This window comes from Cryptomeria japonica, chromosome 2, assembly GCF_030272615.1.
Source record: "Cryptomeria japonica chromosome 2, Sugi_1.0, whole genome shotgun sequence".
Taxonomy (NCBI): Eukaryota; Viridiplantae; Streptophyta; class Pinopsida; order Cupressales; family Cupressaceae; genus Cryptomeria; species Cryptomeria japonica.
Genome location: NC_081406.1, coordinates 141,662,095 through 141,677,941, shown reverse-complemented (window position 1 = coordinate 141,677,941; position 15,847 = coordinate 141,662,095). Strand labels below are relative to the sequence as shown.

Here is a 15,847-nt window from a genome sequence, read left to right as displayed (position 1 = left end):
ACACAATCTATCTCAAAAACAAGATTTCTCTCACTCAACTCAAGCTCCACATGTTTATACATCATCGTTTAGAAAAAGAGGGAGTTTTCACAACTAAGAAATGATGAAAGCCATAACGCAAACTATAACCTGTATAAAACATGCTATTTGTGCATGAAGGTATTGTAGGAAGAAGACATATTAAAGGATTGACATATGAATCACTAGAAAAACATCATTCATCCATGTTGCACACAAAATACAGATTAGAGAAGTTAAACAACATTCATCTATGTTGCACACAAAATACAGATTAGAGAAGTTAAACATCATTCATCCATGTTGCACACAAAAAACAGATTAGAGAAGTTAAATACTTGCTTTATTAATAAAAAAGGTGCTTCCAACAGTTGTACATATCTGAATATGAGTTACAATACACAATAGGCAAGAAAGAACTTGTTTTAGGTTACAATACAAGCTTGGAGCAGCAAGAACTAACTTAAAAATGAAGCCCAAGGTTGAGCTTTATAGCTGCAACAACTTGCTACAAGGAACATATGCTTAGAATTCAATGACAAGGACGACATGTGTTACATTGATTTTGCTTGGTCAATCCTCCTTGGGCGTCCAAGTTGTTTGTTTCTATTTTTTAGCTTTCAAATCAGCTCCAAAAAGTGGTTTTTATGAAGAAAAGTTCTTCCCAACTGTTACCCTATTGATTAGGCTCTTTAATCAGCTCCTAGATGTTTGGAAATTCTTTGGAAAAAGTCTCAAAGTGCCCCCTAAATTTTCTCAACTGTTTGAAGAAGTCTTCAATCTCCTCCTAGATGCTCTCAACCACTTGAAAAAGCCTTCAAACTGTCCTAGATTCTCTCCTTCACTGTTGCAACCTCCTTCCATGTTAATAGGGCATGTGCTTTGTTTGTTTTGAAGTTGAAAAAGTGTTAGGGTCGAATTGAACTGAAATAGGCCAACCTCCTTCCATGTTAATAGGGCATGTGCTTTGTTTGTTTTGAAGTTGAAAAAGTGTTAGGGTTGAATTGAACTGAAATAGGCCATTAAAGACCCCCAAAACTACTTTAAACTATGTCATTATAGCTCCAAACTGCACCTTGAATGCATTCATATCCACAAAGGACATTCTCACATGTCAAAATGACACCTAAGAGTCCTAAAAGTAAAACTGCTTTTTTTCTCTGCATTTTATACATTTTAAGTTGTCTTCAAAGGACCCAGGACCCTTTTTGACAAGACTATAGGATTTCAAAGTTTACATTTAATTTTTTGCAAATGCTAGGACCAAACTCATGACTTATTAAACCTTGAGAACACAATGTTAAAGGCTATTTGGCTGTAGGAAAAAATAGAGTAACACTTTTGGCGACCTCTGTGGATGTTTTGCTTGCTAAAACTCATAAGACGAGCAGCCTTGCATATTTATTGGGTAATAGAGTCAAAAAGACCTGAAACATGCTCTCAACCAGACTTGAACATTGTTGCTCACACCTCTAAAGACTAACAAACTGATTGTGCCAAAGCACTTGGAGGAAAACAAAACTAACAATGTGATACAACGCATATTGGAAATGAAACCTAACCTAACCTAAACTAACCAACAATGAAACTTGATTAAATGAAACCATTAACTGGTTCTCTGAAGTAGCTGCCCTTTCTCATTTGCATGCAATTCTTCACATGGTTTTGAACAGCTAGAGAAAGATGAATCATGGATAGACAACCAACAAATAGCCGCAATACCCCTTGAAGAACATACACAAGTACACTTACCTCCTCATACCGAGCATAAACACTGCTGTTTTGACATGGATAAGTGAGCTGATAGTGCTCTTCTTCAGTTGCAACCCCATGCTTGGGTGCAAGCATGACTGATTTTTGTTGGCATCCATCCTAGCAAGATGCCTGATAGGACATCCCCTTGAAAAGATGAACTTCGAGCTCCTCTTGCCGGTTTCTTGCTGATCAGTTGTTTCCTCAACTTCACCTTGCTGGTTAGAATTGATTAGCTCATGTGATTCAAGTGCAAAAAAGGCTTCTTTCTCTATTTACTAGGCTGTTCACATTTTCCTGAGTTAGGCAGTAACGTCTTGAGTTCAATCTTTGCACAAAACTCTTCTTGATGCTGGTAAAATAATCTTCCTGAAGTTTCTTATCAACTTTTTCATGCAAAATATGTCCTACCTCCACTTCATGACTATTTTCTTCAAGATTTGAAAAGTTATCACGGACCATACCTTGGAAATCAGGTTGTTGCTTACCTTCTTGCTCATTTTTCTCAATACTTTCATTCATATCAGCCTTTTCATCCCTCAAAACAAGTCTATCTTCTTTTTCCTCTTGATGGACCAACACCTTGTACGAATGGCTTTCATCCTTCTGCTGCTCAAAACTTGCTAATGGTGTTAGTATGGGTATTCTTTCTTCATCATCATCAACAAAAAATGGAAGTTCATTGAACAATTGAGTCATTATTTCATTAGTCTGCTCAACAAAAAATGGAATTTCACTGAACAAATCAGTTCACCCTTCTCTATTAACACCAATTGCTTGCTCTTCACCTTGTTGTTCTAATTGGTTCTGCTTACAATTCATTTGCAGCAAGTTTGATTTTTTATTTCACTCATCATGTGTAAGTGAAAATCCAACCAAAGATTCTTCATTTACATCACAAATCTCGTTATTTTACTCACTAGGCCTGCTCTCTTGGTTAACAACAGGTCCATCTGGATAAAGGTGAATGATACTAGGACAAGGAAGCTGACTTGGCACGGAAACTTGAGAAATTTGTTGAGTTTCTTGAAAGCAAGTGGGCTCTTGAAAAGACCGCTCTTGAGAAACAACAGACTCAAATTGTGTAAGCATAAGTTCTTGCAAAGCATGAGGCCTTGTAAAGCTTGGAATTTCAAATTTCGGACACTTACTTGAGGGTTCAAGGGTCTTACTTTGTTTGAAATTTGGAAATTTGTGCTTACGAACCCCCTCTTCAACAAAAAATGGTTTTGGAAAATAGAGAGCTGATTTGGAAACTTGTTCTTGAGAAACCATGGGATGATTTGGAACTTCTTCTTTTGTAAGTTGATCTGGAATGTGAGAACTTGGTTGGGATTCAAACCTTTGTGCTTGGGCTAGCAACAACTTCATTTGCTCCTCTTTCGCAGCCATCTCCCGTGCAAGATCTTCCTTGTGTTGTCTGCTCTGAGTCTCTAACTGCTGCTCATGAAGATAGGCTTGGTATGCCAACTCTTCCTGCTGCAAATCATACTCCTACTGCTTCTTTATATCAGCTAATTGCTTGGTCCAATCTAGCAATATGTTTTTGATGTTTGCAATATCCATTTTTTCATCATTTTGGAGCTGATTAGGATAGTGATTGTGCTGATTTGGCATAAAATGGGCTTCTTGAGGCTGATTTTGAGCATATACTAGCTGCCGAAATGTTAAAATTAGGGTAAATCTGGACAGGGTGACACTAAAAGTAGAAACTTACTAAAAATAGTAACTGCTAAAAATAGTAAGTTTGATTTTTGGCAAAATAAAAACAATCCTAGAGGCAGTGGAATTCCATAAAAAATAGGACTCAAATTTCATTGGTAGCTTCGTTGAAGTTGAAGGGTCTTGATTCCAATGCAATGTTCAGTTTTTTCAAAACCCTAAGGAAAAGACCTCAAATCTAAGTATGAAGGGCGAAACCCTAAAATAAACCAAACGAGTTCCAAACTTTTAGCCAAATTCACTCAAATGATTTGCAGACTTGATCAAATTTCACCAAAACACTTGCAGACCAGGGAGATCAAAGAGATTGCTGCTAAAAGACCCAGAGTAACACAACCAAAAGACCAAGAGGACCTAAAAATTAGGGGGGTCCCCATTTGGAATGGGGCGATGTGTGAAAATGTCACAACAGGTCAAGGATGGAGTTATGTCCATAATGGGGAGGACCCATTCCAAATAATCAAATCAATTCAGGAAAATAAATAGTTTTGTTTAATTTTATTTAAAGATAAGAATGAGGATGGAATTGGCATATCTACCATGACTACCTCAAAATTGGACGGCGTGGATGCAGTCTTGTCATCTTTTGAGGAAGTGTTTGTAGAACTTAAAGGGTTGCCATCAAGAAGGGAGGTGGAGCATGAGATTCAAATCCTACCAAAGTCCCTTCTACAAAATGTTGGTTTGTATTAGCAATCCCTACTTGAGACCAAGGAAGTCAAAAGATAGCTATAGGAGCTATTGGAGCAAGGGTTAATCCTTGCATTTCACTTTGTGGGTCACCCATAGTGACAGTGTGGAGAAAGGATGGTTTGTGGAGAATGTGCATATATGATTGGGCTCTTAATCAAATTGCATTTAAGAAAATAAATCCTCCCGTGAGGATAGATGATTTGTTGAATTTAGACATGCTAAATGTTTTACTTAGTTGGAACTTGGAAGATTGGTTTTAGAACTAAGAAAGGACTTTATGAATGTTTAGTACTTGCGTCCGGCTTGAGTAATGTGCCTGCTACTTTCATGAGATTGATGAATAATGTTTTAAGGAAATTCACAAATAGATTTGTGATGGTCTATCTAGATGATATTCTAATATTCAGTTGTACATGGGAAGAACATTTTCAAATTAAGCAAGTCTTGCAAAGGTAAAATGAACAACTACTATGGAATCTAAAGAAATGTGAAATTGACAAAGAATCATTGGTATATTTAGAATTAAGAATTGATCCATTTAAAGTTGAAGAAACTGTATATTAGCCTACACCAAAAAGTACTAGAGAAACTAGGAGTTTAAATGGGCTGCACAATTCATTGAGAAAAATTAATTCTTCTTTTTCTTACATCATTGCACGTTTACATCAAATTGCATCACAGGGAAATAATTTTAATTGGGGTAATGAACAAAATGAGGCATTTGAAACATTGAAATATAAAGTAAGTCATGGTCCTGTTATGGCTCTTCCTGATATAGAAAAGCCATTGGAAGTAGAAACAAATGCTAGTGATATGCAATGGATGTTGTCTTACTTCAAGGTGGTAAGCCTATAGGTTATCATTCAAAGGTGTTTATTTCAGCAGTTAGGAGTCATGCAACTTATGATAAATATACTAGCTCAGGCTATTAAGAAATGGAGACACTATTTACTTGGTAAGGAACTACTGCGCATATTGATCACCAACCTCTACTATATTTGCAAGCACAAAATAAATTACAAGAGCCAAGACGTTACAAATGAATGGGTTTTCTTCAACAAATTCATTTGTAATCAAATATAAAAAAGGAACTAACAATGTTGTGGCAGATATGTTATCTTGACCACCAATTTCAGAAATGGCTATGCTAACATAGTGTGTTGAAGGATGTGAACATGATAAAGATTTTGGTGCAAATGGGGTCAGTTAATAAAAAGTAGAAGGAAAGCAAGAAAGTAGGATACCCATTCCCCTTGAGCTTGAGCTAGTATATTTGTCATCATCTTCAGATCCTCAAAACATTGAGAGGTTTCTTACAAAGGTTAACTTGCAGTTTTTCGACACAAGATTCCTCTTTGACAACAAGAACTATGTTAGAGATCACTTGCATCTTAGACCGGGTACATTCATTCACCTCAATCGGAAGAATATTGGGAAGATTGCAAAGATGATTTTGAAGTTAGAAGATGTGATTGGATGAGGCTAACAATTGAAGAATTTAAAGCTTTCAATCTAGAATGGGATGTAGATGACATTGAAGATTATTGCTAAGACATGTTGGACCCAGTCTATGGTTCTACGATCCAATCACTTATGCATATTAATTGGGAAATGATTGAGATTCAAGAAATAACACTTTTTGTAATGTAGTAAACAAAAAGATGGTTAAAATAAAGAACTGCAGAGCACACTACCACTATGATATCTAAAAAAAATAACACCACAATGAAGCCAAAGCACAATGTATCTTTGTTTCATTGCATTTGTATACTCCACCAAATCTAGTGCTAACACGGTTGGTGGTTGTGACGATGAAGATCCTAAGAAGGGATTTGGGCTAAAGAATACATGTGGAGGAGGAAGTTTTGAGCTATGTAGAGTTCATTAGCCTAAGGTGTAGAAGGGCAATCCTGAAGTTTTTGTTGATGAACAATGTCCATACTTTTTTCCTTATCCCCCCGTGATCTCTCGTTCCTCCACCATCTCCTCCTTGTCCACCTTCTTGTCCATATCCTACACCATGAAGTAACATAGGTGTTAATACTATCCCTAAGTCTACCGTACCTCCCATTAGACCTTACTCTTTGTCAAGATCCAATTCTCAATCAGTACCCTTCCCATCATTCTTGTTGAAGGAAATAGTTGCTTAGAAGAGGACACTTACACAAGTTGTAGATCCTCAGTTCAATGCAGTAGTGAAGATGGTACATATGACACCTCCACCTAAGAAGGCTCTTACCAATAGATTGATGGTGGATTCTTCTTTTGGTGATTAGTGTGTGGAGATCGTGGAGCCTACACCAAACAAGAACAAATAGGATATGACGGAGGTTGATTACAGAATCTCGAGTTGATCTTGGCCTGGTCACACATGAGAATGACATTCACAACTTTTAAGTGACGGCTACCAAGTTAGTGGAGAGAACAAAGAAAAAGGAGGAGACAAGAAAAATTGAAAGAGCAGATCCATGTATGGACTTTGTATATCAAATCTATTGTTGATACTTTGCTCAACCTCTAAGCATATTATTAGCTTCTACCAGATCAACCGTGGGAGATTTGAGCAAAGAGAGCATTGAGACCATTAGCGAATATCACTCCTATGGCAGAGCATCCGAATCTTGGGTAGAACAATGTATCTTTGATGGACTTATTTATATTGAAGAAGCTGCCAAGTTATACAAAAATGTTGAAGCAAAGAAAAAGGAAGTAGAAATTGAACTACAAGCCACGAAAAAGAAGGAAAATGTGTGGCAATTAATAATTAGAGGCCTACAAGAAATGATGAAGATTGATGCAAATATTCTGATTTTTGAAAGTTTTCAACAAACTTGAAGAAAATGAATGTATCTTATGTTTCAAAAGGGTTGGATGTCAAATAATGGTTTTGAAACAATCTACATCAGAATTCAAAAGGATAACAAAATCTTGTGAATCAATAATGTTTGACATTCAGGCTAGTTGTTTAGCTTCCAAATCTGATTCGCCTAAAGAGGATGCAACTGGGCTGGCCAATGTTCATACCACAGAATAATTTCAAGGATATGATTTTGGAGGAACTTTTCAGAAAGGATACTATTGATGACATTAATATGAGAAAACTAAGCAGTATATCCTTTTCACTGACAGTCTTTCATGGGAGAATTGAGGAGATAATCGAGGCATTACTGACTTGGAAACTACACCTCCATAGGACCTTTATACGAGGGGTAAGATGATTGTGCCAATTGTAGTAAATTTCAAAAGCAGGGCCACAACCTCTTTACAATAGTTGTAGTCATCATAGTCTGAGACTTCAAATGAGCAAAATATTTGAAAAGATACCATTACAAGGCTAAAGAGTATTTTCCTTGTTATTATATTACTTAATCTAAATTGTAATCTAAGTCATTATATGGGTTAATGGACTGACTTTATGTTTATAACTTAAGGTTAGAAAAATTAAGTTAGAAAAAGTAACGACTCTCTTAAAACATTATAAAGTTATAAACAAAAAGGGTTGCAAATTAGTTATGGGCGATGAGGACTATTTAATGAAGGCTTATTTGTAAAGAAAGACCTTTCAATCTCTCACACTGTACAGAAGCAGAAAGGGTCTTTGCGCTTTGAATCAAATAAAGGATGATATTACTGGTCTATGAGCCTGTGTATTATTTTTTTATGCTGTAGATTTTCCTCATTTAAATTTGTAGCTATTCCTATAAATATGTCCTGTTGTGTGGAGGATGCAATTAGTTTTGTTCAATATTAATGGCTACCATATGCACCTTGAGATGAGGTAAATGGTCATTTTCAGATCTATGAGTTAGAAAACCCTGTGTGTATATATCTTTCTTCTATTAGATGATATTTCCTCCTTCAAGCCCTAGTAGCATACTTTTCTTCAAAAGCAATTCATTTATGGAAATACTAGATCTTTGGCCTCATAATATAGCTTATCTAGGGCTTCACTTCTTTTATCTCAGTTTTAGTTCTGTGTCTATTTGGCTTTCTAGTTAAAAGCATACCCCAGAAACTAAAAACCTATATCATAAGAGGGAGCTGCTCCTCAAATGCAGTGGAAAATCACTAATCTAAAAGTGGTTTCTTCAAGTGTTGTAAACTTTGTCACTGCCCATTGGGCGAGTCAAGTTGTTTTCAGTGAAACATTGCAGTGATAAATCTGATTACCAACACATATAATTCATCTTCTGTATCAAAGAAAGAGTTTACAAATTGCTTTAAGGTATCTACTCGTCCAAATAATAATGAAGGAAATGCTTAAGGTTTTCTACATTTTCTGGGTGTTGCCAAACAATTCTGTCTCTTCTGAAGAATTTTCTTAATATGTTTAGCTATAATGTGGCATGGTTGGGCTGATGGATGTGGAATGTAAGTATATTCTTTTTCCATCCTTCTATGTGGTTGACAAGTTCAAGTTAACTACTAAGGTTGGTCATGAGTTTAAAACCTAACAGTTACAAATTCGAACAATATATAAGGCAAATAAAAAATGATCCCCATGTGGGGTCTCATATGCCAAACTGGCATCTTGCTTAGCAGCGGCCAAATAGATTAGCTTCCCCTCTCCTTATCAGATGTGCGTATTCATCACCTTCTATATCAAAAAAATGGTTTACATATTACTTTTAGTCATCTATCCATACAAATAACAATCTAGGAAATGCATGTCTTTCTACTTTTTCTGGGTGTAGTCAACAAATTCATCTTTTGAAGAATTCGCTTAATATGTTAAGCTATAATGTGGCATTGCTCGGCTGATGATTGTGGAGGGTAAGCATATTCATTTTCTATCGTTGTATGTGGATTGACAAGTTTGAGTTAACTACCAAGGTTGGTCATGAGTTCAAAATCGGACAGTTACAAATTTGAACAATATGTAAGGCAAATAAAAAAACGATGGCAAACTGGCATCTTTCTTGACAATTGGCAGTGACTAAAAAGACTACCTTGGCACTTTACTTACTGGAAGTGCATATTCATCATGAAAATTAGTTTCGTTTCTTATCTCGATGTATTTATTGTGTAACGTCTTTGAAGCTTCTGATTTTTACATATATGTTTATACTATGTGTTGCCAGGGCCATTATCAGTTGGATATCTATATCATCATTTCAGTTTTTTAGCTTTTTGTCTTTTAAAACTCTTGTTGTGATTGTAATTGTAAGGTTGATGATTTAGACTGTATATAAGCAGACAAATGCACTGAATATGGAGAGTAACAACACATGTCATCCCTACTAGATGCGTATATGCATATCTGGGCTTGTCGTTTGGTTGTCTGTTAGCACCTAGGCAAATTTATCCAATGTAACTTCATTTCTTTCTTTGGCCATCGGTTTCATGCCTTCCCAACTTCTTGTTAAATAGGTTTCTGAGATTAAACAGGATAATTTAGGTAGTTGGACTGTAGTCTTTTCCATTGTCTTCGGTATTTGTTCCTGGACTCTATATACACACTTGAGATGCCTCTGTAAACTGAATCAAGATTTTTTGGTCAAAGATGCGGATTTTTCAATACATGGTAGCAAGATTTCTGCCATGTAAAAGTGTCTGCAGAGTAATCTGTTAATAAATTTAATTTCTAATTGAATATGTACATTAACGGAAAATTGTTTCACCTTAACATTTACCAGAGCATTGGTTCTGTATATTGTGTGAGATGTCTCTAGCGCCTGGAATACTGTATTATGCATCTTTTTAAGAAAATTCTTCTAGGTAATATTTTCCAATCCAAGTTTAAAAGTTAAATCATTTGGAGTGGGCGTAATTATGTGTTCTTTATGATATATCATGGCTGGTTTTGTCGTTTGTCTTAATATCTCTCCATGGTTGGGTGATGCATTAATTTGGCCATTTTCACTGCTAATTTAATCTATATACTTCCTGCAGGTTGTACGGTGGGGAGATTCAAATATGGTTGATGCAGAAAGGCGACTTCTTGCAAATGCATTACTTGATTTTTCAAACGAAAGATTTGTACTTTTATCAGAAACTTGCATCCCTGTATTTAACTTCTCTACAGTTTATGCTTATTTGGTACAGTCCTATCATAGTTTTGTGCATTCATTTGATGACCCAAGTCAATATGGAAGAGGGCGGTACAACAGGAACATGGCACCAGATATAACATTACGGCAATGGAGAAAAGGGTCACAGTGGTTTGAAGTTAATCGGAAACTAGCAGTTAAAATAATCTCTGACACCAAATATTATCCTATATTCCAGACACATTGCAGGCCATCTTGCTATGTTGATGAGCATTACATTCCAACCTTGGTGAATATGCAACTTGGGTCATTTAATTCGAATAGAAGCATCACATGGGTTGATTGGTCAAGGGGTGGTTCTCATCCAGCTATGTTTGGAAAAGAGGACATCACAGAAGAGTTCTTGAGGAAGATTCGTAATGCAAGGCATTGCATGCACAATAGTCAGAAATCTTCAATATGTTTCCTTTTTGCTCGTAAATTTTCTCCAAGTGCACTGAATGTTTTGTTGCAGATGTCCTCCAAAGTTTTGGAATTTAATTGAATTGATGCTAAACATGATGTGCGAGTTGTCTGATGGTATTGATTTGTACCATCTACAACGGGCTTCTATTTTGGTCTCCCCTTCAAAGTGTTCTGTAACTTGTTTGCTGATCCAAATTACTTCTTAGTAACAAGTCAGTAACTTCAAATCCCTTCTAGGTGATATATGCTTTAATTCCACATTAGAACCCAATTTGACTTGGGTTTGATTATTTTACCGACAGCAACTAATTGCTGAGGTTGTGTTGCTAATTTATACATTCTTTGACTTTGAGCTTAATAAGTTGCTTTAAATTTGAAAATTATGCATTCAGGGATTGATCTTTTAATCGCAAGTCATGCTCAAAACTTTTATAGCTTGCTTAAGACTCTAAACTAAACTAATTATGGTTGACCCACGTATCGATTTTATGGTTACAGTGCATATGCCAAAGGACATAGTTGTATTAGGGTTCTCAACAAGGTAGTTGGTACCTTTATGACGTACATGGATTTGAGTCTCTACCTGACAATACGAAGCAAATGTTATATTATTAGTATTGGACTGCTAAAGTAGAGTAACTCATTTATACTGTAAATGCATGCTAAAATGTTTAGCGAGGTTGCAATTTTCTCTTGCTCTATGAATTATAGAAAATGGTCATTGGAAGGAAAAGTAGAGCGTGGCATACAAGAAATTAAACTACAGATAACTATTAAGGTGGTGACACGAGTAAGCTTGATGAGAGCCTTTGAGAAAAATAAAGTAAATATAGTTACGTTTATAATCAATATCAGTTGAAAAAGTAGAAACAAGGAAGAAAAAATAACAAAATATAAAAATTGGTCTTAGGGGTTTTTATTTCATATGCAAATGGAGACTTCAATAGCCAAGAGTTACATTAGAAGCTAATCAATGTTGAACAAGATGGTTGATTTGGCACAAGATTTTGTATGAGTTAATTATAGAATGAATATGTGCATATTATTGTATGAGTTAATTATAGAATGAATATGTGCATATTATTGTGGGTATCTATTGTGGTTTTTGTTTGAATAAAAACATATTTGACTAGATTTATGAATGGTAAGTGGATTTTGAAAGTGTTCTAAAACTTTGTACATCAATGGGCAACAACCACAAGAGATTAGAACTTAAAGATTAGAACCAACAAAAACAATGAAGAAGATCCAATAGATAAATGAGCCTTAAAACAAGAAGAAACTTCGAGAAACAAACAAAGCCACAACAAAGGGACAACCATAACAAGAATCATGAAGGTTTAAAACCAAACCTTATTGAATAACTCTTAAGTGGAATCAAAACTTGGGTAGATTGGGCCATTTGGACTATTTTTGAAGAAGAGCTATTCTCAACCAAAAGAAAGTGAGTCATAGCTTTAAGCTTTCTCTTGTTCATAAAGAGAAACTCTTGCACACTCCTAATAGGACACATTACATCAATGTTCAAATTCTTTCCTCCGTTTTCTTATATTAGAGCATTTTGTGTTTGGTAAATCGAATAAAACATTATTTTCTAAAAGAACTTGTAAGGCAAAGAGACCATTAGAGATTGTTCATTCGGATGCATGTGATCTTGTGGATGTTGATTCTTTGGGTAAATTTCATTACTATGTTTCTTTCATCGATGATGTCTCAAGGTGCACTTGGATTTACTTTATGCATTCTAAATTTGAAGTTTTAATTTAAGTTTAAGGAATTTAAGTCCTTTAGTTGAGAAGCAATCATATTTTTCAGATAAAAGTGTTGAGATCTAACTATGGGGGTGAATATTGTTCAAGGTAATTTGATAAGTTTTGTGAGCATGCATGTATTGTTCGACTAATAGAATACTCCTTATAGTCCCCAACAAAATGGGGGTGGCAACAAGAATGAATGAAACTTTGATGAAAAATGTTGTAGGTATTTCTTGCTATTTAATTAATAAATCTCATTGTTTGACTTTTGTTGATAAAATTCCTTATGAAGTGTGGATAGGTAGAAATCTTTCATTTTTGTACTTAAGGGTCTTTAGTTTTGAGGCCTTTTTTAGTGCACCTCAAGAGAAGTGATCTAAACTCGACACAAAAGGACATAGTTTCATCTTCGTTGGTTTATGGTGAACATAACATAAGGTTATAAGCTTTGGAATCTTCTAACTCATAAAATAATCTTTTTAAAAGATGTTATTTTTAGGGAGTTTAGAGTTTACTCAAGTGAAGAACAACCAAAGGAGGAGGATAAGATAAAGATAGTGCACTTTGAAACAAATACTGAGAAGTAGGAAGATGCACATGTGGAAGAATACTTGGACGGATTTGACAATGAAGAACATGGAGAGGTTTCATAGGGTTTAGTTGATGTGTAGGATGAGAACATAGAGGAAGATGAACAAGTAGAGCCCATTACTTCTACCTCGAGGAGGTCCAGAAGAAAATTAAATCTAGTTGATAGGTATAGCTACCTCAATTTTCATTGTGTATTTTCTTTGTTGAGTACTGATGATGAACCTAGATCTTCCAAAAAGGCCCCCTCTTTGGAGAAAAGTGGGTTTTTAATGTAGGCCATGTAGGAGATGATGGCCTTGGACATTTGCGACACCTAGGATCTTGTCAGTTTTCCCAAATGAAGCCCATTGGATGCAGGTGGATATTCAATTTTTTTTTTGGCACAAATAGTCAGAGTAGTACAAAGCTAGACTAGTGGTCAAGGGCTATTCCTAGACAAAGGGAGTTGATTTTGGTGAAGTTTTCTGTTTTATTGCTAAATTGAATTCATTTAGATTCCTATTGCCTATTGCTACTTCTTGTGATTTTATGATAGAGAAAACAGATGTTAAAACTGCTTTCTTGCATGGGGATCTTGAGGAAGAAGTTTATTTGCTACAACTTGAGAGATTTATGGTGGAAATAAAAGAACAATTGGTTTGTAGGTTGAAGAGATCTTTATATGATTTGGAACAATCACCCAAGATGTGGTACCAAAAATTTGATGCTTTTGCATTGCATTTGGGTTATACGAGGAGTGAGGAGGATCATTGTATTTATATTAAGGGTATTGATGTTTTGATACTAATTATTGTCTTGTATGTCGATGAATTGTTTATTGGAAACGACAAGGTGACGATTAGAAAATATGAGGTTCACAAGAAGCTTTGTTTAAGCCAAAGTATGCACATTAACACTATTTTTTAGAGGTTTAATATGCATGACTGCAAGCCAATCAATTTTCCATTGTGGGTTGGTACTTAGTTGAGTTTATACATGTTTTGTAATTTTGATGATGATTTTGAGGAGATGTCTAAGGTTCCTTATACTAGTGTCATTGGTAGTTTTATGTATGCAATGTATTGTGCTAGAGTAGATATTGCCCAAGTAGTGGGAATTCTGAGAAGGTTTACGTTTAATCTTGGTAGAGAGTACTCGAATTTTGTTTAGAGGGTATTTAGTGTAGGAAATATTGAACACTGAGAAGGGGGAATTAGTGTTCTTGCAAATTTTCTTTTTAACTAGATCTTTTAACCAGTTAATACACTTAATCAAAAGAAAGATACCAGAACACAAGAACAACAACCACAAAACCATGACACCACAATTTTATATGTGGAAACCCTATTAGGGGAAAAACCATGGTGGGGATGAACCCACAATATGTATACTCTGCAGAAGTATAGAAATATTACAATTGGGGAATGCACATGCATTTAGGCACTCTGCCTAGAGCTCACTGCTAAAAAAGGAGGCTAACTGCCTACAAAATCATTAATAAATGATTACAAAAGAGTTTGAATTGAATAACATCTACTAATGTGTACAATTTTGGTTAAGCACCCTACACTGATTTCTTACACTTATCTCTTACTGCTATGTTACACTGCTCTGCTTTGATCCAGAGCACAAATCACTATCTTGCACATGTGAAACTACGCATAATTGATCACACACACCTTCCACACCATCAAAATGTTCAATTACATTGATCTTATATATCCGTAACATGAAATCAAATCATCGCTAGTCGGCTCAACAAGACAAAATATTTTCCAAACGTGTATTCACTGTCAGCTGAATTCGGACTCGAATACTTATGCGGACCAAAAATAATTGTCCACATGCTTCCACAAATGTCGGCTAATCATTTTGGATCATAAAACCAATCACAAAAACTACTCTACCAAATCCGCACAATGATCAACTTCACTAGTCGGCTTGATATTCACTGGCAGACCAAAAACCGATACACAAAAGCTTCTAACTTGCACACAAATTATCAACGGAGACCAAAACTTTGGAATAAGGTGTTCCATTCATCTGACTACCTTCCCTTAGATCCGCAAGACAAAATATTCAAGACGAATAAAATGCTAACCAAAATACTATACACTATCTAATACTCTGTTCTAGCTCGCCGAACTTAACTAAATCTTCACTCTGACTTCTGGTACAAGAAAATGAGGCACTGTGGATGGGGATCACTGGCTCAGGTTGCCATCAATGACAACATCTGAATAGCTGTGCAATGTCTCTTGCCAACAATGTCTTCCTTTGGCATTGATGGCAACACTTAATGAAAAATGACTAAGTGTCGGAATTAGTACCAACATATGAACATACTGCAAAACTAAAAAACACCAAAATTTCGGACTCCCTAAGATGCATATACCATTTTTCATTGCCCTACTCTCCCCCTTTGACATCTGTGACAAAGGTAGAGATCCACACCCCAAAAATCCATGCAAAAACTTATGAACAGACCGGATATTTACAAAGAAACTCCCTAATTTACAAGAACTTAAAGATGTCTAGAAAAATGTTCTTCAATAGGTTCAAATCATTGTCCCAACCCTTCTTGAGACACTCCAACACTGAAATGTGATCACTGAACAAAAATGCCTGCATCTCTGCAATCTGAAGATCAACCGGATCATTGGTTACCATAGCAGCTTGGGCTTCCTTCAAAGCACTCAACATTGTTTCCATCTTGGGAGCTATTAAACTTCAAAGTTCACCAACTCCGCCAACAATCTTGTCCCTATCATGCATTAAGTTCTTAATTTTTTCAAGCAAGGATATGACTTGAGCTTCTTGACTGGCCATAGAGACTATTAAAGGATCAAAAGACTAGGAGATACCTGCCAATAGCTTTTCATT

The 15,847-nt window shown here is 35.7% G+C and overlaps 1 protein-coding gene across 1 annotated transcript in view; it reads left to right on the top strand.

Annotated features, from left to right (window-relative positions):
* The window catches only part of LOC131053988 (glycosyltransferase BC10), a 58,364-nt gene extending 47,317 nt beyond the window's left edge, over positions 1–11,047 (top strand). The window contains exon 2 of the mRNA XM_057988550.2: positions 10,078–11,047. Within this exon, the coding sequence (XP_057844533.1) occupies positions 10,078–10,719 (642 nt within the window). The 3' untranslated portion in view covers positions 10,720–11,047. The remainder of the gene's footprint in view (positions 1–10,077) is intronic.
* Positions 11,048–15,847: the final 4,800 nt, after the last annotated feature.